The sequence below is a fragment of the Carettochelys insculpta genome, chromosome 28 (assembly GCF_033958435.1).
Source record: "Carettochelys insculpta isolate YL-2023 chromosome 28, ASM3395843v1, whole genome shotgun sequence".
In the NCBI taxonomy this organism is placed as follows: domain Eukaryota; kingdom Metazoa; phylum Chordata; order Testudines; family Carettochelyidae; genus Carettochelys; species Carettochelys insculpta.
Genome location: NC_134164.1, coordinates 10,188,265 through 10,216,015, shown reverse-complemented (window position 1 = coordinate 10,216,015; position 27,751 = coordinate 10,188,265). Strand labels below are relative to the sequence as shown.

The 27,751-nt window shown below is 55.4% G+C and overlaps 1 protein-coding gene across 1 annotated transcript; it reads left to right on the top strand.

The window, feature by feature from the left end:
* Positions 1–7,363: 7,363 nt before the first annotated feature.
* LOC142002861 (uncharacterized) lies at positions 7,364–25,936 on the top strand. Its single transcript, XM_074979317.1, has 7 exons — positions 7,364–7,379; positions 8,940–9,011; positions 12,006–12,110; positions 12,595–12,666; positions 16,651–16,713; positions 19,624–19,728; positions 25,259–25,936. Exons 1-7 carry the CDS (start codon positions 7,370–7,372, stop codon positions 25,807–25,809), a joined length of 978 nt encoding a protein of 325 aa, XP_074835418.1. The 5' UTR covers positions 7,364–7,369; the 3' UTR covers positions 25,810–25,936.
* Positions 25,937–27,751: the final 1,815 nt, after the last annotated feature.

Genomic DNA, 27,751 nt, shown 5'->3' with positions numbered 1-27,751 from the left:
CGCGCCAGGCCAGCCAGAACTCCCGGAAGCATGCCACGAAGCCCATGTCCTCCAGCAGGCTGTTGTTAAAATGCCAGTAGGCCGACCCCCGCTTCCCCGGCGAGAGGGAAGCCTTCACGGCCACCAGATGGTGGTCCGAGAAGGGGGCCGGCCGTACGCTGGAGGCGTGGGCCTGGGAGAGATGGTGCCGCGAGATGTAAATGCGGTCCAACCGGGAGTGTGCAGATTTATGGCCCACCACCCGGACGTAGGTGAAGCCGGCGTCCTCGCCCGGGTGGTGGCTGCGCCAGACGTCCACCAGGGAGCGACGGTTAATGAGCTCCCTGAGGACGTCCGCAGCGGCCTGGCACTTCTCGGTCCCCGTGCGGTCCCGCTCCTCGAGGGTGCAGTTGAAATCCCCGCCGAGGACCAGGCACTCGCGAGGATCGATGGTGTCGAGGAAGGCTGCCGCCTGCCGGAAGAAAGGGGTTCTCTCTGGGCCGAGTGTCGGGGCATAGATGTTAACAAGGTGAAGAGGCAGCCCCTCCACCCGCACCCGGAGATACAGCAGGCGGCCCGGCACGACCTCGACACTCCCCAGCACCTCGGGCTGCAGGTCTGGGGAGAACAGGGTCGCTACCCCGGCCCGCCGGGCCGAGAGATGACTAAAGTGGACCCCGTCTCCCCACTCCAGCCGCCACTTGGCTTCGGCGGCCGGAGTAGTGTGGGTCTCCTGTAGAAAGGTGACCGAGTACCCCCCCTCTCGGAGGAAGGAGAGCACTCGGCACCTGCGGAGACCCGACCCGCAGCCCCTGACGTTTAGTGTGGCAAAGATGAACGGCGCCATTTGGAGGGCTGGGGAGGATCCTCGCTAGAGGGAGCGCCAGCGGTTCCCGTGGGACCACGCAGCAAGCCGTGAGCCACGCCAAAGGTGACGAGGGCGTCACGGAAGCCACGGGCCCGTTGGTAGACCGCGGCGTCCCTCTTCCCGGTCCCCTTACCCTCCCTCAGAAGGGCCCTCGCGGACTCCAGGGCAGAATGAAAATCTCCCCAGCGCTGGAGGGCGAGAGTAACCTTGTTCTTGGAGCCGCGAACATTCTCCAAGAACTGGCGCATCTCGCCCGCCAGCGCGTGGGGTGCCGAGGTCTCGGGGTCTTGAGAACCCGTCGGCCTCGCGTTCTTATGTGCCCCCCGGCCAGAGAAGAGGTTGGGGGAGGGACTGGGGCCTGAGTTTGGGAGGGATGAGGGCGGCGGAGGGAGAGCAGCCCCGGAGGTGCTGGGAGAGGGCAGTGCAAGAGGGGCCTCCTGAGGGGTTACGTCCTCGGGGGCAGGTATGAGTGGGCAGGGGTAAAAGGGAGGGGGAGGTATGGGGGCAGGGGAGGTAGAGATCAGTGGGGGAAGAGGGGGGTCATGGGAGGGAGGAGGAAGGGGAGGGTTAAGAGTGGGGGGGATTGCGGGTTTTGGAGCGGGGCATTGGCTGGGAAGGGGTATGGCGGGGGTGGCAAGCAGTGAGGCCAAGGTGGGAGCAAGGGCGGAAATATGGGCCAAGGAGGTCTCCAGGAGGGGGGCTTCCTGAGGCAATGGCAGGGTAGAGGTTGAGGTGCCGGCACTCTCAGCAGGAGGCGCCGGCAGGTCGGGGGAGAGGGTATCGGGGTCTTCAGTTGCAGGGACGAAGGGGAGGTGCAAGGGGAGCCCTAATTCCCCTAGGGCATCTGGGGGCTGGCCGACCTCCGCCGGGGGGTCGTCCCTAGTTGGGGGAGGGGTTGCCCCTTGGGACAGCTCAGGGCAGAAGGAGGTGGCAAGTGAGGGATCGCTGGTGGGAGGGGTGGGAGAAAGTGGGAGGGGTGGGGGAGAGTCCAAAGGCGGCCCACAGGCCTCCAATAGCAGGCCTTCCATGTCCAGGGCCACCGGGGTGAGGCCCAGGGCCTCGACCTCCTGTGAGAGGAGGGCGAGGCCGGGAGCCACCTCCTCCGGGCGCTCCATTACAGCCACCTGGGTAGCGGCCGGAGGGGTGTCGGAGGAGGGCGCGGGCACAGGGAGGGCCGTCTCGGCCTCTTTTGGCTCTGGCTCCAGGGCCGAGGGGGTGGTAATTTCCTCGGCCGCCGCAGCGGCAACCTCCGTCGCCCCTGGCAGATGGTTGGTAGCCGGGGGTTCGGCGGGTGGAGCGGGGCTGGCGGATCTCTTGGGTGCCTAGCGTGGCACCTCCACCCCGTCCTCCGGCGGGGTGGGGTGCCGGACGCGCGCCCCCCCTTTTTTCCTTTTCCCCCCCACCAATACCCAGTCCTCCCGAGGAGGCGGGCTGGGCAGTAGAGGAGGAGGGGCCAGGGGATAGGGCCGACAAGGAGGGAGGGAGGGAGGAGGGGGGTGGGGCGGCGAGGGAGAGGGGCGGCCCGCCCTGGGGCGGGCCCTCTTTTGGTCCTGCCGCCGGCCCTGCCTCCCTCTCCTCCACGGGCCCGGTTTTTGTGCCCGCTCGGGCGCTGGCGCCCGCTTCTTCTCTCCCGGCACCATGCTGCCGGGCGCCCTCCGACGCCCGAGCGGCGATGGATCCGTCCGGGCCTAAAAGAGGAGGGGCGGTCCCAGGGCCTGTCGCGGTCGGGGCGCCGCCGGTCTCGTGGCTGACGCCCCCCGGGTCAGAGGAGGTCCCGGGCTCCTCTCCTTCGTGCCGGGCCAGGGGGCAATCCCTCCGGACATGCCCCGCCACCCGGCACCCGAAGCACCGGGCCTCCCCCAGGGTGTAGAAGACCCGGTACTGGGCCCCTTGATAGGGCACCAGTATAGTCCCCTCCTGGGCCACCCCGCCCTGTGCTGCCGCCGGCGGCAGTTGGACTCGGGCCTGCCGGCGGAATGAGAGCACGTGCCGGAGGGCGGGGTCTTTGCAGCCTAGGGGGAGGGGACTCAGGACCGTCAAAGGCCGGCCCAGGGCGGTGAGGAAAGGCAGAAGGGCGGCATTGGGAAGGAAGTGCGGGACGGACGAGAACACCACCCGCACGCCCAGGTCTTCCAGCGGCTCCAGGGGCACGTGCACGCCCCCAACCGCCAGGCCCCTCTCCACCGCCTCCTGGGCTGCGGCCTCCGAAGCCAGGAAGAAGACGATCTTCCCGAACATCCGGGAGGCCGCCACCACGGCCGCGGACCCCACCACCCGTGCCAACGCCCGCACGTAGGTCTCCACGTGGGGCGAGGCAGCCACCAGGAGGCAGCGGACCCCGTGCCTCCTGGTGAGCGCGGGGAAGGGGCCGCGACCGTCGGGGATGGTAGTCCTGGCGGAGGCGGAAGGAGCAGGGTGCGGGGCGGCGGCCGCCGCCTGGGCATACGACCTGGGGGCCGAGATGTCGGCGCCCCCAGGGGTGGTGGAGGGAGCAGGGGGAAGGGGAGAAGGGGAGGCTGCGGCAAGTGCTTGGGCAGCGGGGGGAGAGTCCCCGCCACGGGGGGTTTAGCCTTCCGGGCGGGGCTCTTGCCCTTTCTTTTCCCCTGGCCCTTCCTGCCCTTGTGGGGGGGTGGGTTCGGGGCCAGGTTGCTGGAGGACGCCGCGGCGGAGGTGGTGGGAGCCCCGGAGCCTGCGCCCGCGCCCGCACCCTCAGCCAACAGGGCGGCAGAGTCTTGGGCGGCCCTGGATGAGTGGGCCGCCGTTTCGGGGGTGGGAGGGGTGACAGTGGAAGAAGAGGGGAGGAGGGGGTCACCGGATGACCCTCCGGCGGGTGTGGGGGTCATGGTGGTGGGTTTGTAAGATGGGGGAAGTTTGTTGGGCGTGGGGCCTTTAAGAGAGAGCGGGGGAGGGGAGGAGAGTGGAGGGGAAGGAAGGGTGGAGGCGTGGCTGCCCCTCCCCCACCGGCCGGGCTGAGGACCCAGTCAGGTGGGGGAAGGGCAGAGCGAGGGCAGTGAGGTCAGGGGAAGGTGAAACCTAAGATGGCCGCTGCTCCCAGCACAAGATGGTAAGATGGCTCCTTTTCTGCACTGGGATGTGGGGAATTGAAGTTTATGCGTGTGTGGTGGGGGGGGGGGCTCAGGCGCTTGGGTGAAGTGAAAAATAAAGGGGGGTGGGAGGGGGCGTGGGCACAGCCAACCTGGTGGAAATGGGGGGGTGGGGGTGCCCACGTGCGCCTGAGGGGGGGGGGCCCACGGCAGCTGCTGCAGAGCCTTTAAGAAACCAGGGGGAGAAGGAAGGGGCAGCAGGTTAGAAGGGGGCCCAGGTGGAGGAGGGGCCCCCAGCGGCGGCTGGGTGTGGGTGGGGGGGGCAGTAAGGGGGGGGTGGCTGCAGGGGTGGGGCAGGGGCACACCCTAACACCCCACCCCTGGCTATGCAGCCACCCCTCTGGAGCCCCGGGGGAAAAGAAGGGCTCTGCCCAAACTCACCCCTCCCAAGCCACTCCACAGGAAGAGGCCTGTGGAGGGGGCCCAACCGCCGCTTTCAGAAGCCCCTTACCTTTCCTGGGGGGTGAGGATGCAGCAGCTGCTGGATGAGGAGGTGGGCCGCTCAAGTGGGGGGCAGCAGCAGCTCCCCCGTCCCCGGCAGCATGGGGAATGGGGAGCAGGAGAACGCAGTGCTGCCGAAGGCCGGGAGGAATGTGTCTCCCAGAGGTCATGCGCATGTGAATGCAAAGGGCAGCAGGTGTGATACTGAGGCTGGGAGGAGTGTGTTTCCCAGTGATCATTTGCATGAGAATGCAAAGGTGTGCATGTGTGATACCTTTTCAGGCAAAGCCTGATGGGTAGCAAGTAAGCCATGAGATTTGGTCTATTGTAAACATGTAGTTGTAAAAATCACAATTTAAGCTGACACTTAATGTGGGAGTTGTGAGATCTCACCAATGCTCTGGGTTGTTGTGGGGGACAGGGCAGTCACCTTAGCTGTGTAAGACATTGATTACACAGGGCTCCCTGGTTTAAAGCATTGTGGAATGAAGGGGAGGGGTATTGGCTGTGTCAGCTTGCTGAGTGCCTTGGCCATATGGCTGTAAGCCTGGTTTGATTAATTCTCCCCACCTGTAGAAAGATAGAGTTGGATAGTAGGGTGCTTGTGAAGCCCCATACTAGAGATACCAAGAGCTGAAATCACAGAGTGGCAGCTGAGGCTACACAGAGCTGAAATCACTGGGTTCTGCCTTAGGGTGGTCTCAAGCTGTGGGGTTAGGACTGGTGGATGACAGCAAGACTGGTGGGAGGCTTGTAGGAACAGCGGTGGATGATGGAGACTGGCAGGTGGCCAGTAGGAGCAGCAGCAGCGGCGGACCGGCGGGTGGTGGCAGATGACAATGACTGGCGGGTGGCTGGTAGGAGCGGCGGCGGATGACGGTGACTGGCAGGTGGCTGGTGACAGCAAGGGGAGTCTACAGACAAGTGGACAGCTAGTATTGCCCTGGTGATGTATCTGCGGGCTTTGGGTTTGGGACTGCACCGCAGAAGGTACATCCTGAAACTGTGTGTGTGTGGAAAAGGGCCAAGAGCCCCAGCAAGAGACTGGGTTCTACTGCATATGGGGATGGTATCTGGGTAAAGGGGGGTTTGTCTCTTCTTTGCTGAGATATACTGCATCTGTCACTGTAACCTTGGGGTAGGTTACAGTCATTAAACAAGCCATTTCTATCTCACACTCTGCGCTTGCGAGGGAGGGGGGAGAACCGCCTTACAGGCACCCAGGACGGGGGTGAAATTGTCCCAGGCCACTGGGGCCGTGTTTACACGTGCCCCAAACTTTGAAATGGCCATGCAAATGGTCTTTTCGAAGTTTACTAATGAAGCGCTGAAATGCATATTCAGTGCTTCATTAGCATGCGGGCGGCAGCGGCGCTTCGAAATTGGCGCGCCTTGCCGCCGCACGGCGCGTCCAGACGCGGCTCCTTTTCAAAAGGACGCCACCTACTTCGAAGTCCCCTTATTCCCATGAGCTCATGGGAATAAGGGGACTTCGAAGTAGGCGGGGCCCTTTCGAAAAGGAGCCGCGTCTGGACGCGCCGTGCGGCGGCAAGGCGCGTCAATTTCGAAGCGCCGCTGCCACCCGCATGCTAATGAAGCACTGAATATGCATTTCAGCGCTTCATTAGTAAACTTCGAAAAGACCATTTGCATGGCCATTTCAAAGTTTGGGGCACATGTAGACGTAGCCTGGGTGGGCGCTCGAGCCGGTTGGTTGTATCCTTGATAGGAAAACCCCACAAGAGTTGAACCCGGCCCTTCTGGCAGGCATCTGGCATTAACAGAAGGGTTACATTAATATTCCAGTTGATTTGGTCTGTAATTATATGGTAAACATGAGAAAGTCAGCAATGTGCTGTGCCGCGTCTGTATTTTGACGTCTGATTTTGTAAGCCAGCAAATTTTAAATGAGGTGAAACATGGGACAAATCAGACTCCAGAAAGGGATACAGTGGTCTGGAAAGAGTGAGAGCCATTGCCCTGGAATAAGGGCTGGGGAGCCCTCTAGTGGCACTCACCATGTTCTCTGCATGCATCTGTCTCATGCACCTGATGAAGTGAGAGTTTGCCCACGAAAGCTTATGCTCCAAAATGTTAGTCTATAAGCTGCCACAGGACTTATTTTGTTGTTCTTGAAGATACAGACTAACACGGCTACCTGTCCATTCTGTGCAGAATGTGGAGATGCTGCCAGAACAGGTGGATATATGTAGCTACATCTTATATGTTTGAGTATTTGGTAAATACAGCTATTCAGGACCCAGCAATGCCTCTGGTTTCTTCATTGTATTGGCGGTCTAGGAATTTTTCTGGGGCAGTTCTCTGGCCAGTGTTCTGCAGAGGGGCAGACTGTTTATCACACTGGTCCCTTCTGGCCATGCAATCTATGAATCTGTGGTGGTGTCTGACCAGCCTGCCTGCTCTTAAAGGGACAGTACCTGGCTCCACAAACAAAGTCACTTCTCTGCACAGGGTAATGCTGTCAGAGAGTTTCCAGGCCAGCAGCAAGAGCCAGCGGATTTTAGCCAAAAAGAAGTTTTGAGCCCAAGTCTTCCCTCACTTATTCCGATGTCACTTCATGTACCCTGTAGAGTTACTCTGTCTATGTCAGGCACCTGAAGTCGTAATCTGACCCATTGGATTAAATCCTCACACTTCTGAGGGTGATGCAGAATGGACGAATACACAGTAAAAGGGCAGAACAGCCCCATGCAGCCTGTGGGGTGCCACACTTCAGGGGAAAGAGTGCTCTGTTCAAGCCATGGTTGCAGGACAAATCCTGCCCAGTGGCAGGGGCTGAGCTAGCTGACCCTTGTGGTCCCTTCTAAGCTTGTGGCTCTGTAACACTCACTGACACTGTTTCTTTTCTTCGCCTATTCAAGAGGACAGGGTCGATGTTCGGGACCTGGACTCCATTCTGGACAACATGGGCATCCACCTGACAAATGAAGAGTGGCAGGAGGTGCTGAAGCACATTATGGTTGATGGTGAGTGTTGTATACACTGGGTGCATTTGGGGGAAATGCAGATCTAGCTGCTCACAGGCAGACTTGAACCTGGGCCCTCTGGAGCTTTGTACAGGAGGCTCTACAGTTAGAGCTAAAAGCCAGCTGCTGCTCAGCTAAGGCTGTAAAGGGGACTCGTTTGCTCTCTGGGTATGTGGTCTTGGTGCCACTGCACGAGACGGTGACCCACACATAGGTGTGTGAGTTACCCAGGGGAACCTGCAGCCACAAGCCCATTATGCCCCATGCAGCAATGAAGAAGAGTCATTCTCGCTGCCCTGGGGCCCCTCCGTCATGACAGAGGAGATGCCAGACCAAACCTGAGTGGCGCAGCAGCCCCCATGCACCATGTCACTGTGCCACTTACTCAGGTTTGCTCACAAAGGAGAGGCGATGGGAGCAGCCTGGCCTAGCCTGGCCTGTGGGACTGCCAGTGTTGTTGTGCCTCCTGCACCAGTGCTCCCACCTGAGGCCTGCCCAGCCTAATTCCACCTCCAGAAGCCTGTTTGCCCTCTCAGGGATAGGGAATGACACTGGGTGTGGATGGGCCAAGCTGGAAGGCAGGGGCTGAATGTGGTTTGGAAGCAGTGGGAAGGGTGCTAGGGTGAGCGGCTGCAGTGAAGCTGGCTCCACGGTGTTTGAGGGTTCGTACTGGGAAAAAAAAGTCTGGGAATGCCCCAGGTGTGTGTGCGTGTGTGTGTGTGTTAAAATACAAACAATTGTCAGAAGAAACATTGGGATCCATTTTAAAACAATCCCCTATCCTGATGGAATCCCCTCTCCAGTCCTCAGCACCTGTCTTTAGGAACTGTAGGTCAGTCAATTGGAGCAGCAGGGTAAGTGCACCCAAGCCAGTCCATCTGCAGCTCGACAGGCAGGTGAATTCCACCTCCAGACTGGAACTGTAACGGGGGCATCGGGCCGTCCTGTCTGTACTCAGTGGTATTGAATGTCTCTTGTGTTTACTGTTTTTTAAGGAGGTATTTAAAGAGCTGCATGAGGCTCTTGAGCCACAGGCTGCCGATCCCTGTTCTAGAGTCTCTGCAGACTCAGGTGGATGTCACTGCTTTGGTTCCACCTGGGTCATGTTTCTGAGGTTTTCAGCTCAGGACACACCTCTTCAATGAAGCCATGAGTCTAAACACATGATTCCAGAAGCTGTGCCTGTACTCATGGCTCTGCAATGTCTGTGACTTAATCTGATATCACTGGAGTTTAGTGGAGGGTGAGGTGTGTTTCATTCTAAACTGCCTGCTGATACCACCATCAGGACTATTCAAAATGCCGTGCGGAGGCATTATTTCAATGGGCATGCCCCCAGCCACGTCCACTTTTCCTTTGCACTCTGACTGGCCCATGCAATGGGTCCGTGTCTCTTATGCACTGTCAGTTGGCTGCCAGGGCAAAACGCAGGTGCAGATGTCTTATCTGCATGCCCAGTTGAATGGTTCTCTTGCTCAGTTTAGAAGCACTGGTTTAGAAATGCTGGGCACAGGGCCTGCACCTCCTCTTTGTTAACCCTGAGCTCTCTTTCTTGCACAGCTGACAGGAAGGTGTATCTGAGCAAGTTTCTGAAGGGTGTGAGAGCTCTCCGGAGGTTCTCCCACAGTGAAGGTGAGCACTGCCGACTTCCCATCAAAGAGATAAACTCATGATAAATCCAGATGTGGCCAGTCCTTTAAGGGGTTATGTACCCTTAACTTTGCTTGATTTCACAGGCAGGGGGTGGTGTTCAGCACCTCACAGGGTCAGGTGCTGAGGGACAGTAGCATGGCAGTGCAAAGAATCAGTAGAGTTGCTACCTTTCTGGTGGCCAACAAGCCTGAAGTCCCCGCCTTCTTCTTTGCTGATATCCTCCAGATTCACATCCCCTACTCTGCCTGTTTCCCCTAAGGTCCTGCCACGTGCTAGGTGAGCAACCTGAGCAACCCAGTCCCCAAGACAGCAGCTGCTGCTGCTGCTGTTCCGCCTCCTTTCTGTAGCTCATGGGGCCATCTTTTCCACAGATCCAAAAGAGCAAATGTCAGGGCTCATCAAATGGCACCTGGACACACAAGCCAAACTCCGGCTGTCCAGGTGGAAAACAGATGGGTGACAACCCAAGCTGGCACCTGTCCTGTGAGCAAATATTTCAGCATGGCCCTTGGGTGCTGCCTGAAGTGCCACCATTGAAAGAAGCCCTAAATCCAAGGTCCTGATTGGTCAGTGCTCCATACCGGACACTATTTGCGGTGCATTACTATTTGCTCTATGGACCCTGCAAAGTTACAAACAATACGACAGGTTCTGTATTTCTTATGTGCAACTAGATGGTGATCTTTATATATACAAATTTCATGTAAAGATCCCATTTTCTATAGGCTGCTCTTGTAATGCCAGTGATGCTCAGCATTTCTTAAAGTATTAGCCCAATGCTCTGGCCAAATTGCATTCTAACAGTCTACAGTTCCCTTCTGGTGGCATCTGGATATAATGTTCTCATTCTGGGAGCAGAGTCTGCCTTTCAGTTATATCTTGCACTTTTCCTATCAGTAGGCTCGTATGACAGGGGTCAGCAACCTTTCCAAGGTGGAGTGCTGAAATTTGACCTTTTGACCTCTATGTACAAGTTCAAGTGCAGGTCATACTTTTTAAAGTCACTGATAGTCCTGCTTACAACAGCTTTGCCGTGTAGGTGGTGGCTGATAGCATTAGCTGGTCTTTCATTAATCCACAGCCTTTGAACAAGCTCCTGACTTCATGGAGGAGTAGAGGAGAGGCTGAGTTCCCACCTTGCGTACCACTCTTGGCACTCGTGCTGGGGATTGCCAACCCCCATTGTATGGTTAGGGTCACCAGACCTCCCCAGGCCAAATATGGGACAGGGGGATGAGCTAGTGTCCCGGCCAAAGCGGGATGGATGGTCACCTTGCCAGTCAGGTGGTGGATGGCCTGTGAGGGCTGCCACATTGCTGGGGAGAGGTGCTCACTGGCTGCAGGGGGCAGCAGCAGCTCCTGACATCCCCAAGCAGCAGGGAGTTGGGAGACAGATGGTAGCTCCACGGGTCCAGCTCCAGCTTCCCTGAGCCACAGGAAGCAGGATCTGGGCCTCCTGGCTTCCCTCAGGCTATGGGAGCTGGGAACCTGGCAGGGGCTGGGCTGGTCAGGCTCCAGCTCCCCACAGCTCAGGGAGCCAGGAGCCAGCAAATACAGAGCAATTAGCCCCTTTTTAGAAATAAATTGGGATGCCTTCCTGGCACCCAAAATATGGGGCTGTCCCAGCCGATACAAGACAGATGGTCACCCTATGTATGGTATAAGTGAGAGCTGAACTGGACTTTCTCGCTGTTGTGCATGATTGCCACAGCTGCAATGGAGTTTCCATTCTTACGCCATTTTTGTACCCGGTGATATCTTCCTCAGACTTTTAGCCGCTCAGAAAAATATTTTGGAAAGTTGGAGCAAACTCCTTTTACCCATGTTTGAATGTGGAAAGTAATACCAATGCAAAGCACCTACAAAATATAAGTAAAGGTTCCCGTTTAAAATAAATATTGAATACGTTTAGTGAAGTCTACAGTAAAACCAATACAAGCATGGAAACTAAAATGTTGTCTGTGAACAGCATTTGAGGGCTAATTAACCACACCAGGTTGTTGGGGTGAGTTATACATAACTGCAAAATCATTTCTGAGTGTGCTTACATGGCATCTGCTAAGATTTTTTGCAGGGGTCAGTCAAACCTTAACCTTTTGGTGACATTGCTGTTCATTATCTCTGTCCCTCAGACAGGAACGGTCACTGCTCTTGGACCCCTGACATGATGAAGAGTATAAAAGTGATAGTGAAACTTACAGGGCAAAAAACCTATCTTTATATCTAAGATGCACAAAAAATGGCCAGGAAGCAGAATGCAGATTCTAGGACTCACTCTCCACAGCTAATGCACCAATCTGAGAAATCCTCTACGCTCAATGGCTCTGAAACTTGTTTTAAATTAAGTTTCTGGACCTAAGTCTTGAATACACTAAACCTCCCCTGCAGTTTTGGCAATCTGCAGCTTTGGCAATATAACGGCCCTTCAGAGTACAGAGCTTGATTCTCTACTGCACTGTGTAAAGATGAAGTGATACACAACAGTGCAAAGAGAGTGTAAAATGCTATCTGGCTGATTTGGGAGCATTTCCCCAGCCTTTGACAGATGACAGCACAACGTGCCAGATGTACAATCTAAAGGAGCGCTAAAGTATGTGAGAATCAGGCCCTATTGTGACTCCATTTCTCCCTTTCACTGTGTGGCCTGATTGCTGCCTTTGTGTAGTTTTGTGCCTTCAGTTCTTAATACTGCCAAGCCTTCAGACAGTGATGCTGCCAAAATCTGTGAGTGCACCTATGGACAGTTGGAGATGCTTTTGGAGAAATTTGACCTTTTGCTGCAGGATTTGGCTCCACATTTATAATGATGCAGGGTGATTATTTCTAAACGCTTGGTGATTACATCTGATGTCAAATAAATCTCTTGCCAGAGTGGTACAAGCCAAAGCAGCAGCCCATGAATTTCCAGCCAGTGTGCTATGAAAATTCAGGCATTTTGCAATTATTTTACATGTTTGTCTCCCTCAATCCCAGGAAAAATGGTTGATCTCAGAGATTTGGACTCTGTTCTGGCTGAAATGGGGATGCACTTAACACAGGAGGAGCTCCAAGAGGTGCTGAAGCACGTCCGTGTGGATGGTGAGCAATGGGGCACAGTGCAGTTTTCGCCATAGACCTAAACAACCATGCCTATGAGCACCAAGATTTTTTGTGGGGGGAAATTTGTTAAAAATCAGAATAAGCAGCTGAAATTTTAAAGTCTCCCACAAAAGGAAAATTCAGAAAAATTTCAGTTTGGGATCATTGAAGTATTTCATCTCAACATTCTCATTTTGATTCAGGGCCTTTTATCTCTTGTATAATACTACCACAATAGCTATCATACATAAAGCTGTAAAATAATACTGAAAATAACACTTCAATATCATAGCATCACGAGAAAATAAAACAAAATGTTTCAGCATTGTTGAAAGAAAACACCCCAACTTTTTCCTGTCAAAACGCCTGTTGAAATTGGCATATTGCCATGAAACGTTTTGATTTCGACACCACCATGCGCAGTGGAAAACTGTGCAAAACAAATCTCTGTCTCTTTCTGCCTGCCTGGCACTTCTCTTTGCAGGAGACGGGAAGGTGAATGTGAGTGACTTTACGAAGAATGTGATCAGCACACAGAGAACTTCCCAAGCTGAGAGTGAGTGGAGACCTAGTGATAAAGTTGGATGAAATGGTGGGTGACCATATTTCCCAAAGGCAAAACGAGACACTGTGTGAGGCTAGCCTGTGCCTGCCCAACTCCCAAGGGCCTGCTGCCTGAGGCCCCCTTCCCCTGTGCATGTCTGGCCCCAGCTGCTCATTTGAACTCTGTGGCTCTGCAAGGGCCTGGCATAGTTGCTTGCCCAAGCACTGCCTACCCCCTGCACTGGGCTGCCACCAGCCTTTTCCCACGCACATTGCTCCACAACGCTGGGCATTTGTCCCGTCCTTGCCAGCTGATCACATGGACAACCACAAATAGGAAGGATACACACTTTTGTCAAAAAAGTTGGGGTGTCCAGGCTTAACAAAGGGACTATCTTAGGCAAAACAGGACATATCGCCACCCCGGTGAAACGTGGGAGATCTACACCAGGGGCCAGGAACCCCTCAGCACAGGTGCCAAGAGTGGCACGACGTGAGCTGGTTTTCATCAGCACACAGGGCAGGAGCTCAGCCTTCCATCTCCCCACCCAGGCAGCCTGGAGCTTGTTCAAAGCCAGGCCACCTGTGGATTAACAAAAGACCATCTAAGGCTACCAACCACCACCTGAACAGTAAAGCTCTGCAGAGGAGTTTGTGTGTTAATGAAGCTGTTGTAAGTAGGACTATTAGGCTATGTCTACACATGCTCGCTACATCGAAATAGCTTATTTCGATGTAGCGACATCGAAATCTGCACGTCCTCCAGGGCTGGCAATGTCAACGTTCAACTTTGACGTTGGGCAGCACCACATCGAAATAGGCACTGCGAGGGAACGTCTACATACCAAAGTAGCACACATCGAAATAAGGGTGCCAGGACCAGCTGCAGACAGGGTCACAGGGCGGACTCAACAGCAAGCCGCTCCCTTAAAGGGCCCCTCCCAGATACACTTGCACTAAACAACACAAGATCCACAGAGCCGACAACTGGTTGCAGACCCTGTGCACGCAGCATGGATCCCCAGCTGCTGCACCAGCAGCCAGAAGCCCTGGGCTAAGGGCTGCTGCACACGGTGACCATAGAGCCCCGCAGGGGCTGGAGAGAGAGCGTCTCTCAACCCCTCAGCTGATGGCTTCCATGGCGGACCCCGTTATTTCGATGTGGCGGGACGCGGATCGGCTACACGGTCCCTACTTTGACGTTGAACATCGAAGTAGGGCGCTATTCCCATCCCCTCATGGGGTTAGCGGCTTTGACGTCTCGCCGCCTAACGTCAATGTTAACATCGAAATAGCGCCCAACACGTGTAGCCATGACGGGCGCTATTTCGAAGTTAGTGCCGCTACTTCGAAGTAGCGTGCACGTGTAGACATGGCTATAGTGACTTTAAAAAGGATCACCAGCACTCAGACCATACAGAGAGGTCGAAAGGTCAAATTCGGCACTCCACCTCGGAAAGGTTGCTGACCCCTGACCTACACCTTATTCAAACTTCTGTCTCAGCAGAGGCCCTGCCTATGAGCCACAGTTCAGCAGGGTATCTGTAACCCAAGCTCCTCCACTGAGGCTGTGCTCATATCCAGAGACTTAGGAGCTGCTACGGCCTGGGAGCTGACAGGGCTAGTGTTCCAGCTTTATGCTTTTAAGTGGAACATTTCAACTAGTGATGGCCTAGCCATAAGAAAGCAGTTTTTATTTTCCCGGGTGCTTCCAGCATGGACTCTATCCCAATGCCCAGTACAAGCAACATGTACGTCCCATTTAAACTCTCCACATAGGAAGTAAGTAGTGCCCAGACCCCCGACACCGGGGAGGCTTTCACCCAAAACCTCTGCTTTGAGGAAAGCCCAGGCACAAAACAGACCGCAGTTAGGCCGGTTGCTCAATGAATTTGCTGAGCAACACAAGGAGCAGATCCAATCACTGTCTGTCCACGCTGCCGTCAGAGGTGACTGCACACATGCAGACCTACCCAAGAAGACCTCTGGTCTGTTTTGCTCCAGTAACAGACAGTGAAGCTGAGGCAGTATGTGCCACAGTCAGTCTCAGGCTGCAGAGCAGACGTACCCTTCTGTCTGGTGTCAGGTTTCCAGCCACTAGCATTTTAGCATTTAACCCTTTGTCTCTGGCCATCCAAGGGGACAGAGTTGCTACAAGTCATCTGGACTCCATTCTAGGCAACATGGGGATTTTTCTGAGCGAAGAGGAGCTCCAGGAGGCGCTGCAGAACACAGCAATAGATGGTGAGCGTTACAGCCCTCGTTGGAGGCACATGGGCCCTTGTACTGATGCGTGACCCAAGAGAGGGAGTTGGGTGCATCTGCATAAAAGGATCGACTTCTCCTGGCTGGCGCAGACTAAGAGCTTGTCTCTGTTCATTGCTCTCTCACCCTACGATCAAGTGTCGTGCCTGAGCAGCTCCAAAACCTCCTGCACGTTCCTTTGCATGTGGGGCAGGGGTGAGCATATCTGAGAACACATGGGCTTCTGTGTGGTCCTCATCACTGAGCAATGCATCTCCTACTCGAGCTTCTCACCACCATAGTTCTCAGTAACACAGAATTTGTCCTTTGCAGGTTTAACCTGCAGAATTCTGTGCCAGTCCAGCCCAGAATGCTCATCTTCCAGGGCATGTGGTGGTGATGGAAATGGTCATAAATTACAGCATGTCATGGGGTGGACTAAGCCCTGATGCCCCCTGCAGGGGACCAGAGGTCTTGCCACACCCCATCCCAGTGAGAGGAGCAGAAAAGACATCCTCCAGAGAGGATAGAGCATCTGTCTCTGCAGCAGCCAATCAGAACCCAGCAAGCCAATATAAAAGAAGCTGCTGGACTAGAGCCTGGCAGCTGCTCACAGGAGATTGAGTCAGGCAGGTCTATATACTGACTGGGAGACCAGCAGTACTAAGGACAGCTCTGAGTGCAAGCTGAGCTTAGACCGAGGTAAGGCCCGTGTCCAGTGGCCAAAGACGGGACACAAGCCTAACCCAAGAGCTGACAGCAATATGGACAGGGCTAGTCAGATCCTAGCCCTGGAGCCTTGGAGACGATCAGGCAAAGACATTATGTGGCACCCCTTTACCACAGAGGGGTTCTCACAAGCAGGTGGACCCCATTACACAGCCACGGGTCAGGGTCAGATGGGCCTTTTCCTTCCCCTGCCTCTCATTCGCTTTCCCCTCCTTCTCATCACTGGAATGAAGGGAAAAGTGAAGAATTAATTCTAAACCACATGAAGTTAAAATGTCTAATTCATTGGGTGCAACCCTCCTTCCATTTCATGTTGTGAAGCCATTCACACCTGTGCAAATTGGGCATGAAATATTACCAGAATTATTCATAGCCACTTTGCAACACATGGGGCAAAGGAGAGCTGGGCTCAGTCACTTTTTATTATTGCACTGATTTTAGGCCAAACGTTTTTGAAGTTTCCATTCTGCAGGAAATTCCAGCACTTTAGCTATGTGAGTTTACTCCAAACTGGAAGGAAAATTTGGAATGTGTTTCAGAATGGAAAATCTGAATAAACTCTAGTCAGAAACTTTGGAACATCTCATTTTTATACCGTCAGATCACTTGGTTTTACAATGTGAAAATGTTTTGGTTTCGGTTTGGTAAAAATATTCATTTTTATAATGTCAAACATCATCATATATTAAATATAGTGTGTTTTATTATATTCAACAATATACATAATTGAATTAATATGTAATGTAATGTAACAGCCTAAACCAAATGAAATCATAAAGTAAAAGAAGTCTTTACTTACTATGAAATGTTCTGACAAGATCAAAACAAAATGAGAAGGTTAAAATTGTTCATTTACATGAATTTCAAAATAGCAAATATCCTTGAAATTGGCATGTTCCCATGTACTGTTTTGAATTTGACAAAACTGCCTTTTCCACTGGGAAAACTGTTCCCTGTGAAATGCCAACAAGCTCCTCTGTTCTGCCTTCATTCATCTTTCTCTCTGCCTGTTCTCCCCCTGCAGGGGAGGGAAAAGTGAATTTGAGCGACTTCATGAAGAGTGTCCAGCGGTTGTCTGAAGCTGGAGGTGAGGCCTGTCTAACGGAGGTGGATGGCAGATGGTAGCCAGAAGGTGTCACACGCTGTACAATTTAGTTGCCTTTCTCCTGCCCTGGTGGACATACCCACACTAGCAGTATAGAGGGGGCAGCCTAGGCTACACCCAAGGTGGTGCAAGCCCATCGGGAGTGATGAAGTCTTTGCTGTTGTATCTGCACCACGTGTTTAGCCAGGCTCGTGCTGATAGCACAGACATGTCTACCCTTGCCAGGATCTCCGCTCTAACTGCAGTGTGCACATATTGGAAAACAGGCCCTGGGCTGAAAGGAGATGCTGGGGCGTTGGTAAGTGTCACTCTCATGGCTCTCAGCTCTGGCAGCGCACACATCACCGTGGTACCTGAGCACATTGACCACCACTTCCCTGCAGCCCCAGTGCAATGTTAGAGGGCCGCTGGATGTGTTGATTGTCTAACTAGAACTACAGTCGAGGCGCTGCTGGAGCTGTGCCACCTCTCTCCACACCCTGTGATTGCAGGTGTGAGCTCTGGGCACAGCAGGGCAGATGCAGAGTCGCTAACCACAGAGCAGGGAGCTCTACTGCTGGGAAGCTTTGTAGGTTCATCAGCTGCGATTTGTCAAAACAGGCTGAGGGTCTAGGAGGGATGGGGAGTTTGGGCCGGGGACCACTGACCTGCACACAAGTCATTCTGGAGCCCACAAGTGAGAAGCTCACTGATGTGGCCCCCGACTATAGGGGCACCAGGCCTATGGGGTCTGGGTGGGAGGGAGGGGGCAGGAGTGGTCTGGGGATGGGTGATCTGGGCCAGAATAGGTAGCAGGACAGGGCTGTGGGTGGGGGATTTGAGAGGGGGGATGTAGGAGAGGCCTGGGGTGTGGGGTCTGGGCGAGAGAGGTCAGGGTGGGCCAAGGGGTCTGGAAGGTAGGGGGCAGAAGCAGGCTGGGAGAGGGCAGTTGGAGTGGGGGGTGCAGGAAGGGGTGGGAGTGAGGGTCTAGCTGGGAGGGGGTGCAGGAATGGTCGAGGAGTGCTGGGTCTGGGCGATGGGGGTGCTGCTTACCTACTCATCCCCGGACGCACATGGCTCTGTGCTCCCCAGCACTGCCCTCTGCTGCGATTTCAAAGGGAATTCCAGCCAATCAGAGCAGCGGGAGGAAGCCTCTGGGCAGTTCTGCCAAGTGGCAGAGGCATCACTTCCTGCCCTCCTCCAATCCCTGTCCTGCAACAGAGCCTGCAGTCTGGATCTGGCCCTGGCTTGCCTGTTCTGGCCTGCGAGGCTCAGGGCTCTGCACCCCTAACCCTGCCGCAGGCTGGACGCTATAGAAGGCAGCCCAGAGGCTCGGGGTTCAGATTCAAACAAGCTGGACTGCGGGCCAGGGGTTCCCCACCCTGGTCCTAGAGGTGCAGTTCCCTTTGCAGTGATGGCAGCATTGACACCTCAGCCATCCCCTTGGTGGAGACCCCTCAGTGCTGGAACTGGTAGGGACCAAGTGATGCTTGATATGGATGACAGCCCGAGCAGTCTGAGTCAGAAACGCCGAGCAGCAGCGTTCCGTCTCAGCTGTGCACTTGTGTGGCCACTCGGGAGGGATTCTGATGTTGTCCAGCTGATTAGCAGGGTGCCCACAGCTACGATTTGTGTTCCTGCTGGTTGTGCACATTGGCACATGACTCGGTGCGCCTGAAAAGTTACTCTGCACAACGATGGAAAAAGTTAGAGGGAATATTGCTGAGCACCCGACACTCCAGATGACATCATGGATGGGACCCTTTGTGCCGGGTTCCCAGTTACACCGGTGGTTTTACACCACTCTGCCAGGGCAGAAGGGCCTTGAAATGAGTGTAAATGAAATGAACACATAGAATCATAGAGTTGGAAGAGACCTTAGGAGGCCTTCGAGTCCAGCCTCTCACTGAAAGCAGGACCAATCCCAACTAAATCATCCCAACCCGGGCTTTGCCAAGCCAGGATTTAAAGACCTGCAGGGAAGGAGATTCCATCATCTCCCTAGGTAACCCATTCCAGAGCTTCCCCGCCCTCCTAGTGAATAAGAGTTTCCTAATATCCAGCCTACACCTCTCCCACTGTAACTTGCGGCCATTGCTCCTTGTTCTGTCATCTGTCACTACTGAGAACAGCCTCTTTGTAATCCCCCTTCAGATAGTTGAAGACTGCTATCAAATTGCCTCTCACTCTCCTCCCCTGTAGGCTCAATAAGCCTAAATCCCTCAGCCTTTTCTCATAGGTCATGTACTGCAGCCCCTTAATCATTTTTGTTGCCTTCCACTGGACTCTCTCCAATGCATCCACATCCTTTCTGTAATGGGGTGGAGGGCAGAATTGGATGCAATGCTCCAGGTGCAGCCTCACCAATGCCGAATAAAAAGGAGTAATCACTTCCCTAGATCTGCTTGCCTTGCTCCTACCAGCGCACCCCAGTATGCCATAAGCCTTCTTGCCTTTGTAGCCAGTGAGGTGGAACGTAGCTTGCGTCTTGTCTGCACACACTTCATGCTCTGAGTTAATTGGTTTGGAAACAGATTAAGTCAAATCAAGGCAGCCTCCTTGTGCAGACACTCTGCTATCAGACTGAGAGCCTTACAGCGGTTTAGCTCAAGTGGCTATTTTTTACTAAATTATATCGTGTTTCCATATAGCGCACTCAGTCCAAAAGAAGAATGTCCACACACAGGAGTTGCATTGGTGTAGAAGCAGAGTTAACTACATCAGTGTACGGATCTGTGAGGTTTCATACTTCTTGCCCTGATTTTACACAGCCATAAAAACATCTCATGCCAGAATAGGCATATGCAGTGACATGGGCATCTCTGTGCTGTGCTGTCCTGAACTGCTGCACAGACAGTCTCCTCCCTAAGGACAGGATGCTGTGTGATGCTGTCTTTCCCCCTCTCTCCAAAGGTGAAAAGGTGGATGTCGAGAAACTGGACGCCATTTTAGCCAGCATGGGGATCCACATAACAGAGGAGGAGTTTCAGAAGGCGCTGGGGGGTGTTACTCATGATGGTGAGCAATGCAACGTGTCCTCCACTGGAGTCTGTCTTGGGCTGTATGGGGAGGGCGCGTCTGCAGGTTGTCAATTAGTGGGATAGGGGCCATCAGTTTGGAGCAGGAGTTGGTTGTCAGGAACCAGAGCTGGAATCAGAAGTCAGGAATTGGTGTGGAGGGGCAGGAGCCAGTCACCTGGAGCACATAGTCCAGCAGATTAGAAGCAACTGCAGTGAATCACACGGACCAAGTGTATTGTTTTAATGTTAGATTCCTGGGACAGCTGGTTTAACTGTGCTGCTCACAGAACTCAGCCTGCAGTGTACCTAACTGTATGCTCTAAAGCAGGGGCCAGCAACCCCTGGCACAGGTACCAAGATGGGCACGTGAGTCGATTCTCATCTGCACACAAGGCGGGATCCCGCCCTGCCCCACCTCCCGCAGGCAGCTGGGGGCTGGCTCAAAGCCAGGCCACCTGTGGATTAGCGAAAGACCAGCTAATGCTCCCAACCACCACCTACACAGTAAAGCACTGCATCTTCATTTATCTATTAATGCAGCTTTTGTAAGTAGAACTCTTAAACTGTGACCACACAGCAAAGTTATTTCAAGACAACAGACATTTTGAAATAACTTTGTGAGCATCTACACTACGCACACACTATTTTGAAATTAATTCACAATAACAGGTGAATTATTTCAAATTTCATAAACCTCATTGCAGGAGGAATAACACCTATTTTGAAATATCGGAGGGGTAGCCATGTTAGTCTGGATCTGTAACAGCAACGAAGGGTCCTGTGGCACCTTATAGACTAACAGAAAAGTTTTGAGCATGAGCTTTCGTGAGCACAGGTTCACTTCATCAGATGCTGGTCTTGGAAATCTGCAGGGCCAGGTATATATAAGCCAGAGCAAGGGGGGGGATAACAAGGTTAGCTCAGTCAGCAAGGGTGAGGCTTACTACCAGCAGTTGATCTGGAGGTGTGAACACCAAGGGAGGGGAAGCTGCTTCTGTATTTAGCCAGCCATTCACAGTCTTTGTTTAAGCCTGAGCTGAGGGCGTCAAATTTGCAGATGAATTGTAGCTCAGAAGTTTCTCTTTGGAGTCTGGTCCTGAAATTTCTTTGCTGTAGGATAGCTACTTTTAAGTCTGCTGCTGTGTGGCCTGGGAGATTGAAGTGCTCTCCTACGGCTTTTTGTATATTGCCATTTCTGATATCTGATTTGTGTGTGTTTATTCTTTTACGTAGAGACTCTCCAGTTTGTCCGATGTATATAGCAGAGGGGCATTGCTGGCACATGATGGCATAAATTATATTGGTAGATGTGCAGCTGAATGAACTCAAACACCTACAGGATCTCTACCAAGCATTCTTGAAACTGCAATACCCACCTGAGGAAGTGAAAAAACAGATCAACAGAGCCAGACATGTGCCACGAAGCCTCTTACTACAGGACAAGCCCAAGAGAGAAACCAACAGAACACCACTAGCCATCACCTACAATCCTCAGCTAAAACCTCTACAGCGCATCATCAGGGATTTATAACCCATCCTGGACAATGATCCCCCACTTTCACAGGCCTTGGGAGGCAGACCAGTCCTTGCCCACAGACAACCTGCCAACCTGAAGCAAATCCTAACCAGCAACTATACACCGCACCACAGTTACTCTAACTCAGGGACCCATCCATGCAACAAACCTCGTTGCCAGCTCTGCCCACATATCCACGCCAGCAACACCATTACAGGACCTAACCAGATCAGCCACACCATCGTGGGTTCATTCAGCTGCACATCTACCAATATAATTTATGCCATCATGTGCCAGGAATGCCCCTCTGCTATATACATCGGACAAACTGGAGAGTCTCTACGTAAAAGAATAAACGCACACAAATCAGATATCAGAAATGGCAATATACAAAAACCTGTAGGAGAGCACTTCAATCTCCCAGGCCACACAGCAGCAGACTTAAAAGTAGCTATCCTACAGCAAAGAAATTTCAGGACCAGACTCCAAAGAGAAATTTCTGAGCTACAATTCATCTGCAAATTTGACGCCCTCAGCTCAGGCTTAAACAAAGACTGCGAATGGCTGGCTAAATACGGAAGCAGCTTCCCCTCCCTTGGTGTTCACACCTCCAGATCAACTGCTGGTAGTAAGCCTCACCCTTGCTGACCGAGCTAACCTTGTTATCCCCATCCTTGCTCTGGCTTATTTATACCTGGCTCTGCAGATTTCCAAGACCAGCATCTGATGAAGTGATTCTGTGCTCACCAAAGCTCATGCTCAAAACTTTTCTGTTAGTCTATAAGGTGCCACAGGACCCTTCGTTGCTATTTTGAAATAGCTATTTCGAAATAGGCACTGTTAAGACACGGCCGAGCGCTCTTTTGAAATAAGCCGTAATGGCGTCCAATGGCACTATTTCCCAATAGGCACTGTCTCTCTGACATGTCATTTTGAAATAGCTGGGTGCTAGTTTAAAATGCACTTGTGTAGCAGTGTTATTTTGAAAGAAACTATTTTGGAATAGCTACTCTGGAATGGATTATTTCAGAACACTGCTGTGTAGATATAGCCATAGCAGTTTTAAAAAGTATCACCGTACAGAGGGGTCAGAAGGTCAGATTTCAGCACGCTGCCTTGGAAAGGTTGCTGACCCCTGCTCTAAAGCTAAGGGCTAGCTGAGCCATTTGAGTTCAAACCCTCCACCTTAACCAGGGTGACCTCTCTGCGATGGTTCACTTTTTCTCCCTTTGCTGGGTTCCTTTTCTCCTAGCACACATTGCTGGTGCATTTCCTGCTTTTTTAATACACAGGGACAACAGTGTGAATAAATCGCTACGCTGCCCTGCACTGAGATGCAGAGAACTCACCCCCTTTCCCAGCCCCACCTGCCTGTGAGAAGTAAAGATCAGGGAAAATGTCCAACAAATCTTGGGAAAATCCCAAATTCCCTTTGCAACTTCTTGTGGGTTTAGTACTGACTACTTCTTGTGGGGACGTGAATTGCCTGTCACTGATGTGGGCAAATCCTCCTTGCACTGACAGTGGTGGAGTCACTGCTGATTCATCCTCTTTCAAAATGGGCCCAATCCTTTTTCTTCTTTGTCTGCAAAGATTCCCATTGGCTTCACCAGGCTTTGGATCCAACCCTTAGACTATCTGCCTGGGACCGGGCAGTGCACAGCCAGTGCCAAGAGGCCCCAAAGCGAGGGTGAATTATATATACACTCACTTTTGTGCTGCCAGAGCAAAGTAAACAGGCCCTAGCTGGTGGACATGTCTGCCCTGGGAGCTGGGGGAGGCGGGGTGAGCCCAACACCCCCCCTCCACACACACCCCCCAGGAGGAGAGATACAGTAGCTCTCTTGGAATGTGTGAGAAATACTCGTACTAGCACTAAATGCATGTACCCATAAAATCATAGAATCCTGGGGCTGGAAGAGAGCTCAGGAAGTCATCAAGTCCAGCCCCCTGCCCAAAACAGGATCAACCCCAACTAAATCATCCCCCGCAAGGCTTTGTCAAGCCAGGACTTACACACCTTGAGGGATGGAGATTCCACCACTTCTCAAGGCCCTAATGCATTCCAGTGCTTCACCACGCTCCTAAGCTGCGTCTACACGTGCACGCTACTTCGAAGTAGCGGCACCAACTTCGCAATAGCGCCCGTCATGTCTACACGCGTCGGGCGCTATTTCGAAGTTAACTTTGACGTTAGGCGGCGAGACGTCGAAGTCGCTAACCTCATGAGGAGATAGGAATAGCGCCCTACCTTGACGTTCAACGTCGAAGTAGGGACCGTGTAGTCGTTGCGCGTCCCGCAACGTCGAAATTGCCGGGTCCTCCATGGCGGCCATCAGCTGGGGGGTTGAGAGACGCTCTCTCCAGCCCCTCAGCTCACTGGTGGCCGCGTGGAGTGGCCCCTTAAAGGTCCCCTCCCCCGCCCTGACTGCAGGAGGCTGAGGCAACGTGCAGGCTCCTGCCTGCACATGCGGCGAGCCTGCACAGCCCTCAGCCCCTGACACCGGCCATGGCTCCCCAGCAGCGCCCCCAGGGGACCCCCCCCAAGGGGAGCCAGAGCAGCCAGAGGACCAGCCAGTCTGGGAAGCGGCAGCGGGGCCCCTCTTGGACGGAGGCCGAGCTGCGGGACCTGCTGGGGCTCTGGAGCGAGGAGGAGGTGCTCCAGGTAATGGGGAGCAAGAGGCGGAACGCGGATGCGTTCGCTCGGCTGGCCGACGGCCTGGCTGCCCGGGGTCACCCTGCCCGCACTCCTGACCATGTCCGCAGTAAGGTCAAGGAGCTGCGGCAGGGTTATGCCCGGGCCCGGGATGCGGCCAGCCGATCTGGGGCCGCCCCCGTCACTTGCCCCTTTTACAGGGAGCTCAGGGATATCCTGGGCCCCCGGCACACCTCCTCCCCTCCGGCCACCCTTGACACCTCGGCTGACGAGCCCCAGCAGGCCCTGCAGCCGGAGTCCGACCCGGAGGCAAGCCCCGCACCCCGGGGGCCCCCCCCGGAGGCCATCCCCGGGACATCGCGGCAGGAGGAGGAGGAGGAGGAGGAGGGGGGCTCCTCCTCTGCAGAATCCAGCCTGCAGATCCTCCTCCTGCCATCCCGGAGCAGCAGCAGGGCCTCCGACCCCCGGGGATCTCCAGACCGTGGGAGCGGACCCACAGGTAGGTACCCCTCTCTGGTGGACACCCCGGGCTTGAGGGGCGGGGGTAAGAGATATGTGTCCAGGGCCCCCCACACGCTCACATGGCCATGGCCCCAAGGACACCAGGGCCATGGCCCTCACAGCACTGCAGCCATCAATCCCTGCCCCCCCCCACCCTGCATGACAGTGCCATGCCCCATCCCCGGGCCAGGGGGGAGCGGAACCTCGAGGGGCCCCCGGGCGGAGGGGGTGGGACACCCCGCAACAGCAGCATGTGATGGAGTGGGGGGAGTGCCAAAGGGAGACTCAGCCTACATATGAGCCACCAGAGCTGAGGAGCTCCCAGGGCCAAAGGAGGATCCTGGCGCTACAGCTGGCAGGTGACACCTCTGCCCTGAGCAAACAGGAGGGAGGAGCCGAGCTGGCTTGGAATTGGGGGGCGAGGGCAGGGGCCACAGGTAGAGGCTAGGGGAAGGGAGAGCTGGTAGGCAGCCAGCCAGAGGAGGGGGAAAGCTGCATCCCAGAGGGGCCCCCCTTGGGGTCTTCTCCCCACGACGGGTTGGAAGGACTGTCTCTTCCGACAGCTGGTGCTGTCACTCCTGGGAGAAACTGGGCATCTGTGGCCTAAGAAACCTCTCCTGCTCTCAGACCCTGCAGGGTGAAGTGAGAGTCGCTCCCACCAGGGGACGGGGTGCAGGGCAGGGGGACCCCTGAACCCCATCCATCACAGCAGCATCTCCCGGGGACGGGGATGGGGAACCTGCAGCACAGGGCGGGGGGGACAAAGGCCACGGCTCGGGACCCACACTAACGCCTGTCTCCATTCTTCTTTCCCCCCTCCTCTCCTGTGTCCTGCACCTGCACCTGCACCATCAGAAGGACCGGAAGAGAGCGCCGGCGAGGCCTCGGTTGTCCCGGAGAGCCCTCCGGGACCCTTGCTCCAGGGCAGCCCCTCGGCGGAGGAACGACCGGCCCCGCGGAGGGCAAGACGGCGGACCCCGCGCCTGCTACCGCCGGCGGCAACGGACCCCCAGCTGCTGGCCATCCTCCGCCGGCAGCTGGAGGTGTCGGAGCAGCACCTCCGGCTGCAGGAGCAGGCGCTGGCCTGGCGCAAGGAGGCATGGGGGGCCTATATGCAGACCATCAACCGGCTGGTTGACTACCTGGCCCCCCATGCCGCGCCGGCCGAGCCACCGCCTGCCATGCCCGCTCCTGCAGCCCCACCACCAGCTGCTCCAGCCGTCGCCGGGCCGTCCGCCGTCGCCCCACCACCTCCCCGCGAGGGCCACCGTGCCGAGGGACCCCTGGAGCCACCCGAGACTCGCCGGCGCCATTACCTTCCAGTCCAGCCCGCTCCCACCCAGCCGCGGACCAGACTGCAGGCCCGGCGGAGCTCCCAGCCAGGCACGCCCAGTGCTGGGCTGTAGGGGCAAGGGGCCCGGGACGTGGCCCCCCCCCTTGTTGGACAGACTTTTGGGACTGCTTTGTTTTGGTGCCCCTGTTTGCCCCATCCCCCCTCTGTAAATAGTTCGCCCCGTTCTCCTCCCTGCTTTTCTTTTTTGTTGATGGTGCACACTTTTATTTGCTTTGTGGTTGTATTGTTTTATTTTTGCCCATCTTGATTTGGTTGAACGTTTGTCCCTCCTTTTTGGTTTCTGTGTCAGATATTTATTTATGTACAAAAAAAAAAAATTCGTTAAGACAAAAAAAACGTTTACGTTCACCCACAAGTTCGTGCTGTCATTTCTCCTGGACAAGTGGGGAGGGGGCGGGGGGGGGCTCCATGGTGTGGGCGTTGGGGCAGGAGTGTGGGGGAGGAAGGGGCGGGCAGTAGGGGGCCTGGGCAGAGTTCACCCCGCGGCCTGTTGGTCGAAGTGGGCCCGCAGGGCCTCCCGGACCCGGGTCCCCTCTGGGTCCACCTGCCGACTGGGGGCAGCAGGTGGCTGCACGTGTGCCCTGCCGGCCTCGGCGGCCCAGCCCTGAAGAAAGCTCTCCCCCTTGCTCTCCACGAGGTTGTGCAGGGCGCAGCAGGCACCCACAATCTGGGGGATGTTGTTGGGGCTGGCATCCAGGCGGGTCAGGAGACATCGCCAGCGTCCCTTGAGGCAGCCAAATGAGCGCTCCACCACCTGGCGCGCGTGGTTCAGGCGCTCGTTGAAGCGCTCCTGGCTAGCGGAGAGGTGGCCCGTGTAGGGGTGCATGAGCCATGGCCGGAGGGGGTAGGCAGCATCTGCAATGAGGCAGAAGGGCATGGTGGTGTCCCCCAGAGGGATCTCCCGCTGGGGGATGTAGGTCCCCGCCTCCAGCCAGCGGCGCAGGCCCGAGTTCCGGAAAACCCGGGCGTCGTGGGTGCTGCCAGGCCAGCCCACGTAAATGTCCTGGAACCATCCCCGGCTGTCCACCAAGGCCTGCAGGATGACTGAATGGTAGCCCTTCCGATTGAGGTATCGGCCTCCACTGTGGTCTGGGGTGCGGATGGGGATGTGAGTCCCATCCAGAGCCCTGAAGCAGTTGGGGAAGCCCAGGGTGGCAAAGGCGGCGACAGTGGCATGTGGGTCCCCCAGCCTCACGAGCCTGTGCAGGAGCATGGCGTTGATGGCACGCACGACCTGCAGAGAAAGCACATGGGACAGCCCCAATGAGGGGTGAGCAGGGTGTGCGTGGCCCTGGCCTGCCCTGGCCTGCCCTGCCCTGGCCTGCCCTGGCCTGCCCTGCCCTGCCCTGCCCTGGCCCCCCTGCTTTGCCCTGCCCTGCCCTGCCCTCCCCCCCCGTGCCCTGCCCTGGCCCCCCTGCCCTGCCCTGGCCCCCCTGCTTTGCCCTGCCCTGGCCTGCCCTGCCCTGGCCCCCCTGCCCCCCCTGCCCTGCCCTGGCCTGCCCCTGTGGGTTCTCTTACCTCCATGAAGACAGCCCCGATGGTGGCCTTTCCGACACCAAACTACTGCCCCACGGATCGGTAGCTGTCCGGAGTGGCCAGCTTCCAGACAGCGATGCCAACCCGTTTCTGCACTGTGAGGGCACGCCGCATGGCAGTGTCCCGGTGCCTGAGTGCGGGGGTGAGCCACTGGCACAGCTCCAGGAATGTCTGGCGGGTCATCCTGAAGTTCCGGAGCCAGTGGTCGTCGTCCCACTCCCCAAGCACCAGCCGCTCCCACCAGTCGGTGCTGGTGGGGTAGCTCCACAGCCGCCGGCGTGTGAGGCGGGGGGTGGAGCGGGGTGCTGCAGGGGTAGGGGCTGAGCCCTGCTGCCCTGGGGGCATCTCCTCCCCTGGGGCAAGAAGGTGCTCAGCTGCCTCCCACATGGCATAAGCCAGGGCAAGCCCTGCTCCTGCCGGGAGGGCTGGGTGGACCTCTAGCTGCTGCTGCTGCTGCT

Bases quoted from the DNA above. Each gene is read 5' to 3' on its own strand.
- LOC142002861 (XM_074979317.1), top strand. The intron at 9,012-12,005 runs GTGAGCACTGCC...CCTCAATCCCAG, and splicing joins GAGGTTCTCCCACAGTGAAG to GAAAAATGGTTGATCTCAGA. The intron at 12,111-12,594 runs GTGAGCAATGGG...TTCTCTTTGCAG, and splicing joins GAAGCACGTCCGTGTGGATG to GAGACGGGAAGGTGAATGTG.